General features: G+C 43.8%; 1 protein-coding gene across 1 annotated transcript; it reads right to left on the reverse strand.

Annotated features, from left to right (window-relative positions):
* Positions 1 to 1,186: 1,186 nt before the first annotated feature.
* Positions 1,187 to 7,206, reverse strand: PDCL3 (phosducin-like 3; the record flags this gene model as incomplete). Its single annotated transcript, XM_009071830.1, has 5 exons — positions 1,187 to 1,600; positions 3,594 to 3,802; positions 5,059 to 5,202; positions 5,861 to 5,951; positions 7,077 to 7,206. Coding segments are annotated over 5 exons (717 nt in total), but the record flags the coding sequence as incomplete, so codon positions are not given.
* Positions 7,207 to 8,904: the final 1,698 nt, after the last annotated feature.

The raw sequence follows: 8,904 nt of genomic DNA on the forward strand, positions 1-8,904 counted from the left end.
ACATTGTAATTTGTAGTTAAGTACAGAAAAGCATCAATGATAGCGTTTGGGACAGTCCAGTGCCATGAGAAGTGTGCTGCTGTGTAATAATAGTCAGGATTTATCAGCTTGCATTCTGCTGCACTTGGCTCACTTGCACAATGTTAACGTTTTAGCTATTGCCAAAAAAAACCAAAAGAGAAAAGAGACAAGTGACAGTCCAATCATCATTAAGATCTCAAAAGGAAGCTCTCCATCAGGATCTTACAACTTCACCTGAAGTCTGAGGAACAGTTATTTGTTGTTTGAACCACACACTGATTTGACTGGGGCAACAGAGTGCAGGAAACATGCTTAAAAGTCACTGTGAACTAACACAAAGTAAAAAATCCCCTAAAAAATAAATACTGCTGCTTATTGAGTACGGCATTCTGTACCATCCACCCACAGAATCCATCAGCAATATAACAAAATGTCCTTGGGGCAGCCTTGTTAGCAAAAGCTCCTGGAGCTTGCTAGCCCAAGTGGAAACAAATCGGAAGTGTAGGTGGACATTAAATCCAACACAAAATAATAAGCAGTTGAGTGTCAGCAGACCTATAATTAAGGTGGCATTTCAGTTTATGCTCTCCCAAGGCCTCAATGATTATTACTGTACTTAGAAGATGGAAGTCTTTAATATAGCAAGATGTCACTTCTTCAAACATCATCTTCCTTCTGATTTTGTGGAAGGAGTCAGTAGTTTCACACTTGAGCACCATCATTTTCTTTCCCAGTGGTGCAGGAAGTTCAGCCCCTGTGAAAGGCAGAATACTGCTCTAAATGAAAGGGGATTCTGGACTCAGGAGGTCCCAGGAGATGCTGGTCACCACCAAAGCCTCTCTCAAGAGGCCTGGGGTCCCAGCTCTTAGCCTGGTGTTGGCCTCCACTGCCAGCACACCTCTGCAAAAGGCCACACACCACCTTCAGCAGCACCCACAGCATGGGTCACCACCCCTAGCTCTCCAGGAAGTCCAAGCTGTGACACACAACAGGCTAAGAGATGGCCCACCTAAGTGCTATAACCAGTTACTTAAGACCAGCTACTCAGATTTGATTTGCACAACTTAAGCTTGTTAAAAAAACTGCACTTAAGGCCACTTCATATTTCAGGTTTTTTTAAAAGAAGTCAGCAATTTACTAAGAAAACAATAACAAGAGACTTCTGTTTCTACTGATGTCTGTATTTTAAAAGTTTGAGTAAAATGTACTCAAGGCTTCCTAATACAAAATGTCTTTCAGCATCTTAAGTGAAGCTGCAACAAATGTTTTTTTAAAAAACAGAAACTTCTTTTAGTTTCTAGAAGTTTCTAGATAAATTAGTATCATGAAATGCTCCCCTTCTGGGGCTCAGCAAGGTCTGGAGGAGTGTCTGCAGTGCTCAAGGGGGGAACACTGGCTGCAAGTTTACTGCATTGATCTTGATGCAGTCGCAGGAGTTAGTCATCCTCTGAGTCACTCTCCCCTCTGGCTGGCACACATGACCTAATTGAGGACATGAGCTGGTCCTGGATCTGCTTCCTGGGGTTCTCCTCGAGGTCTGTCTTGATGGCACCCGACTCTGAAATCTTCCACTCCAATTCTGTGCAGAAAAAAGCAAGAGTTATGACTGCAGGGAAGCAAACTGGAAAAAGCCCACCCTTTGTTCTGACTTCTCTCATTGCTCTACCATCACCACCACCAAAACCATGCCCAGGTCCCAGTGCCTGCCCTGTCTCTCCCACCTCTGCTCCAGCCAAGCCCTCTTTTCACAGTCCCTAGTGCTGGCACAGGTTTCAGCTCAGGGCACAGAGCTCTGCAGATCACCAGTGACATCCTCAGTGGCTCCCTGCTCCCTTTACAACCAGGAGCGCAAAAGAGGTGATGCATACAGAGCAGCAGCTTTCGAGGCAACTATCACAGTGAAAATTAATTTTCCCTCCTTCTAACCACATAAGGGCACAAGACATGTTTGCACATCCATTGCCAGTGAAGGAATACTGCTCCTATATTACAGCTGTTTCCATCATATACTGAGTTCATCACAATCAGAAGAGGCAGAGAATCAATTTAGAGAAGGGCGAAAAAATTGTGGAAATTCCATTTACACATCTAAATTATAAATATTTTTCAGTTCAGTCAGCTTATTAGTTCCTTAGCAAGACAGTAAGAGAGTCTTCATGACGAGTAGCAGGCCCAAATTGGACTGGATTGCTTCCCAGAAGTGGCAGAAAGTCAATACAACACATTCAGTAGAAACCTCACTCCTAGTCCTGCTGACAACCCCATCATCAAATCCAATTTCCTTCAGACATTACAGAATAATGAACACAGCCTCAGACTTTCTTTAATCTCCAGTGGAAGTCACCTGGGCTTGGGGGACAAGGAGGAAGGAATAAAAGTGCAGAATTTCAGTGCCCAGCTTTCAGCAATGACTGAACTAAGCTGGCTCAGTCACCTTTGGACCCTTCCAACACCAAGTACTTATGTGCTAAAAATGGGAGAAACCTAACTGCAGGTTCTGCTACTCAATCCACTGCATAATTAGGCAACTGCTGTTGCTAGTTAGCTCCCAAATCAGCAATCTCACTGGTGAGTTTTTCCCCTTCTGACTGTTCAAGGCAGGGGAGTATTTTCTATAGCACATGCTTAAGTTATCCTACAAACTGCAGAGTTTTAGTAAAAAAACCTCTTTGCATCCAGTGCCACCACAGGCAGTGACATTACTCAGCAGGGACCTTGAAATGCTGCTTAACTGTGGTTCACATCAGATAAAGGTCCCCTAAAAGTCTGACCTTCAAAAAGCTTGAAGGCATCCAGACCAAACTGTCTACTCAAAAAGCTGATAAGTCTCCTTCTAACTGAAGCAAAATGCACTAGGAAAGCAAATGTAACTCAGATGTAATCAAAAAGAGCCTTTTTCACTGCTGACCTGTCTTCAAGCACTGCTGTAGGACACTATCCCTGACCAACCACCTTTTACTGAAGAGCCACAGTGCTCTGCATCACAGCCCTCATCTCCAGAAGCACATCATGCTGCCAAGCCTGCACGACCTAGACTGCCTTTAGAATGCCAAGATGGGCAAGGAAAAATAGGTCTAGGGAAAACCACAATGTCCAGGAAAGGGAACAGCCTCTCTTCGTGGAGCCCTGTGCCCCCTGAACCACTGAGGCAGGAGTTTAACACGCTGCCATCTCAGGAAGAAGGCACAGGGAAAAGGAAGCAGCCCAATTCAGGCTAGCAGCTGCATTTGGAGAAACAGACAGATTCATGAGGAGTGGAGCCTGCATGTCAGGAAGGAAAAACAGACAATATATTTCCTACAATGCAATAGGCAAGCACCAGTTATCAAATGCACAGATTATTGTGCCACTGTGGGCAAACTCAGTCATTGATGCACAAGAGCCCCAAATACTGTGCCTGGGTAGTGTCTAGCCTTTAATACATCCAGCAAAAATTGTTTCACCCCACACAGGCCATGAATACTTGCACACACATTAAGATAAATAAGTTTGCCTGTCAACTCACTGAAGCCTCACTTCTCTCATTCCCAGCAGAGCAATTTTGCTTTTCCTTTGGAAATGCAGACACTTACCATCCCTTGTCAGGTTCATGCCACCGAACACCAAAGGCCCAATGAACTGAGCTTTGATGTCTCCCTCCAGGTAGACAAATATCGTGGGCAGGTTCTTATCAGGGTAATTGGGAATGCAGGTGGTAGAAATAGCTTTGATGAATTTCACATCTCTGAACTTTTTTGCAAGCCCACTCATATGTTGGTTTATTAAGGCACACAGTGGAATTCTGCAAAGAACAGCAACAGGAAAAAAAAAAAAGAGACAAATTAAACAGTAATCTGCTCCAGAAAAAAGGTCAGAAAAATCAGCTTAATGAGTAGCATTTCTGGAAAGACAAATGTACCAGAAGTAACTTGTGAATACTTTTGTTTTCCAGTATTCCAGCACTCAAAGGACATTGCTGGAGATTTTGGCAGATGGTGGATTTTTTGTTTTAATACATTAGCTATGAAACCTTCCCCCTTTCATAGAGAGGAACTTGTTTATGAATTCAAGACATTTAGGAATTGCATGAGCAAGGGCAAAATAGAAAGAAAAGGAGCTCCTGGAAGAAAATATGCAAATGGCAACCAATGCCTGCCAGGCAATTAGAGACAATCATAGAATCATCAAGGTTGGAGGAGACCTCTAAGAACATTAATCCAACCATTAACCTGACACTCTGCTCTAACCCCTAAACCAGATCCTGCAGCATCAGATCCAGCTGCCTCTTAAACACTTCCAGGGATGGTGACTCCACCACCTCCCTGGGCAATCTATTCACGCGCCTTAACACCCTAACAGGGAAAACATTTCTCCTAACATCTCATCTGACTCTGCCCTGTCTCAGTTTATGACCATTCCCTTTAGTCCTCTCCCTGCAGCCATGGCAGGACAGATATCCCCCACCTCTCCACAACCCCCTGTCAGAAAATTCAGGTAGTTTTTCAACCCTTCTTATAGATGGGTGTCACCTTTGCTAACTTCCAGTCAGCTGGAACTTCTCCAGTTATCTCAGACTGCTGGTAGATGATTGTGAGTGGTTTAGCAAGTTCCAACAATGAACAGTAGTGAATATTTATAACCTTTTCCAGAAAACTCTAGTAGCTTAACAGACAATTTTGACAAGTTTTTCTATCATGGTGACAGGACTAGAAACCTTATTCACTCCATTTTTTTTATGCCACTAGAAACCAGGCTGAATACACATAGCAATCCTTCTATTCCAGAGCCCCTTGCATTTCACCCAGAGTAATTTCCAATTTTGGCTGTTTCAGTGGCAGCAACTCCCTTTATGGTAGCTGTATGGTGAGCCACTTCATGGTAACATCATTCTAGAGTTATGTTCAGCAGTCTTGAGTCAACAGTACTGAAATTATTAATACTTTTTTTTATTTTGTAGGACTCCAGAATCAGTTTCTAAATTCCGCAACTACACACTTGTCTTAGAGCATTTTCAGCTATTGGCAGTGAAAGGTTTACTGGTTAAAAGCAAATTCTTACCCCTGTTTGTAGAGGTGCAGGACTACCCAAATACCTTTTCCAGCTTTTGTAACCTCTTGAACGTAATCTTTTCCTGAAATCTCCAAAACTTCCCCAAATTTGTTCTTCATTTGAGCTGCTTTCATTTCTGCTAACCTTTGCTGCCTGAATAGCGAAGAAAGGAAAAGAGATCTTGAGAACAGATGCATTTTTTTGACAGAACAACACTGGTTGAAATAGATTTCAGAGGCACATTACAAACCTCTTCAAACCCCAGAGCAACAAAAGCTAAGTGACATAGTAGATGTTCATGTGTTTGCATGATTAAGTTAAAACCATCAACATGCATAAAGTACAACTATGTTTCAGGAAATACTTTTTTTTCCCCCCTCATTTCTGGCCTCACCAAACATTTCTTCTGCAGGTAACCCACTACCAAACTAAATGGCAAAAATCATGAGAGAGGTTAAGAGATAAAGAGAAAAACCAATACTAGTTATGCAAATCTGCAGCACCTTAATCTCATTCACACAAAAATGAGGAAATCTTGGAGGTGATTTTCAAAGCTCTCAGAATCCCCAGCCATGCACTCAGCAGGTGCACATTATTTCTGCAAAATCAGGTTGTAGATAAAGTATACTGAATTTGAATGCTGTTATCCTATTAAAGACACTTCGAAGCTCTCCAAGAGACCAGAAACACCACCCCCTTTTTCCATCATCAGGCCTAGTAACATCCTTCATCTCTTTCACAATATCTAAAAGCATAGAAAAAAAAGACCCTGCAATTATCCGCAAAGTCAAATTCTGCATGCTGCTCTGACCTGTACATTTCAATAGCTCTCTCATCTTCCTCATTAAACTCATCTTCATTCTCTTCTAGCTCTTCCAGAGTCATGTCCTCATATGTTTTCACTAAAATGGAAGAAACATCAAATCAGCAAAAACATCATTCCAGGATTAAGACTCACCAGTTCTTATCAGTATAACAGAATTTATTCACTTTAAGGACAGATTAATGGCAAATATGGGAGAAGGGAGAGGTTTGAGGTATGATCTTAGAATCACAGAATGGTTAGGATTGGAAGGGACCTTAAAGACCATCTAGTGCCAAGCCCCTTGCCACAGGCAGGGACACCTTTCACTAGACCAGGTTGCTCAAAGCCCTATTCAACCTGGCCATAAGCACTTCCAGGGTTGGGACATCCATAGCTTCTCTGGGCAACCTGTGTCAGTGTCTCACCACTTTCACAGTGAAGAATTTCTTCCTAATATCTAATCTAAACCTACTGTCCTGCAGCTTAAGGCCATTCCCCCTTGTCCTATCACTATATGCCCTTATAAAGTTGGAATTGCCCATAGGAGTTGGACTTCAATGATCCTTGTGGGTCCCTTCCAATTCAGGGGATTCTACAACTCTGTGATTCTAAAAAGTCCCTCTCCAGCTCTACTGTCATTCCCCTTTAGGTACTGGAAGGTGCTGTAACACCTCCCTGAAGCATTCACTTCTCCAGGCCCCAACTCTGTCAGCCTGTCATTGTTACTGGATTCTTAGAAAATGAGATGCTCTTTAGACACGCAGATGAAAAGACAATGATGCAAAGGCCTCTGAGCTGAAGGTTGCCTAGACTAGCACACAAGTACCTGCATGATCTTTCAAGTTTGGCAGCAAAGAAGTACCACACACACGTGCTGTTCACTTCCCAAACAACAGGTAACGTTATGAGAGAACTTTACTTGCACATTCACTGGCACACTCCCTTCACACTGTTCTTACTGCAGTTTTTAAGCATTTACATCTAATAAAAATACAGAGCTGGCATCAAGAACAAAGCTCTCCTGTGCTGGAAAAATCCATATGTTCAGCAATGTATTTGTTTGATACCATTAAGAGATGATCATCCTGTGAAGCTTTGATATTCCTAAACACTTGGAAAATCACACGCTGCTCTGCAGGCATATCAACATTGCTGATGGCCATTTCTTTGTACAGGAGCCATTCCATGGCTTGTCCTGCTGCTGCCCTGGCTGGTCACTCACCGAGAGACTTCTGAAGGATGGCAAACTGTTCCTCTTCCTTTGCACGCTCCTTTTCCTCCAGGTCTTCCTTCGGAGGAAGGATACCTTTCTTGCGTAGGATGTCATTCCACTCCGTGTCTTTAGTTGGGTCCTAGAGCAGAACAACAAATGGATATCTGTTCAAGGTGAACTTTACCACTTCTAGAACTTCACACAGGCAGGAGACACAACAGATTGCTAAACTGAGAACTGGATGGATGGTGCCAGAAGGTCCCATTGTGCATCCTTCTGATGCTGAGGCTTTTTTGCAGCCCCAGACCAGCAGCCTGAAGACTGACTATTTTATCCCACCCCACTCACAGCACATACAGGAGGTCTTGGTAGGGTACCAAAGTTGGGAGCATTGTAACCATCACTGTGCCTCTCACAAAGTGAAATGAAAGGGGAGGATATCAGCTGGCAGAGAAGCATTGGTGGCCAAAGGGCTCACTTACAGAGCTTCAGCAGAAGGGTCACCAAGTCAATGGTCACTGCCTCTGGAAGCACTAGAGACAAGCACACAGAAACTAGCCTTACAGTCCTAGCTCTCAATACACAGTAAGTCTCCTTGGTAGATTCAAGCCAGTGTGACTATATAAGTGCCTGGAGAAAAACAAGCACAATCTCTGCCAGCCAAACCCATTGCTAGGGAATCAGATCTAAATCTATGGCTAGACTGTCCCTGAAAACTAAAGACAGACTTTACAGTTAGACAGTTGTGATAATTCCACAAAACACGGCTAACAGGCACCCACGTATTGCTGAGAAGCTCAGCATAAGATTTTTCAAGTCAGCTAGCAATTTTATGTTTATGAAATAAATGAAATCTCAGTGCTAAGCACACATGGGCTGATTGTGGTCCCTTACCATCTTGGCCTAAGTTCACTTTGAAAACCGAACACATCTACTGCTTTGCTATCATAGAATTAACCTGGTTGGAAGAGACCTCAAAGATCATCAAGTCCAACCCTACTGTGGTTACTAGACCATGGCACTAAGTGCCGTGCCAAGTCTCAGCTTGAAAACCTCCAGGGATGGGGAATCCACCACCTCCCTGGGCAGCACATTCCAATGTCTGAGCACTCTCTCTGTAAAAAATCTCTTCCTAATAGCCAACCTAACCCTCCCCTGGCACAGCTTGAGTCTCTGCCCTCTTGTCCTGCTGCTGGTTGCCTGGGAGAAGAGACCAACCCCCACCTGACTCCAACCTCCTGTCAGGGAGTTGCAGAGGGTGAGAAGGTCTCCCCTGAGCCTCCTCTTCTCCAGGCTGAACAATCCATTTTTCCTAACATCTAATCTGACTCTCCCCTGGCTCAGCTCAAGGCCATTCCCTCTAGTCCTCTCCCTGCAGCCATGGCAGGAGAGACCATTCCCCACCTCTCTACAACCCCTTGACAGGTAGTTGTAGAGAGCTATGAGGTTACCCCTGAGCCTCCTCTTCTTGAGATTTAAACAAACGATTTAAACAAACCTAATTCCTCAGCCATCCCTCACAAGACATGTTTTCTAGACCCTTCATGAGCCTTGTTGCCCTTTGCTAGACTTTGACATCCTTTCTAAAGACCTCTTCTCAGGCCAAAACACAGCACTTACAGAGTAACACGGAAAGAAAGAAAGCAGCACAGAAAACAAAGAAAACAAAGCGACACAGCCAACAGAACACCAGAATGTTAAACCTTTCCAGTCTCTGACTGCAGCCATCCCCCCCTGACCCCACAACTCACCGCACCCACTATCGCACTGCCCCTGAAACCCCACCCGCTTACTACCACAGCGAAACAAATCCCGTGCTCGCCAAGAGATAAAAAAC

The sequence above is a fragment of the Acanthisitta chloris genome, unplaced genomic scaffold, assembly GCF_000695815.1.
Source record: "Acanthisitta chloris isolate BGI_N310 unplaced genomic scaffold, ASM69581v1 scaffold9523, whole genome shotgun sequence".
NCBI lineage: Eukaryota > Metazoa > Chordata > Aves > Passeriformes > Acanthisittidae > Acanthisitta > Acanthisitta chloris.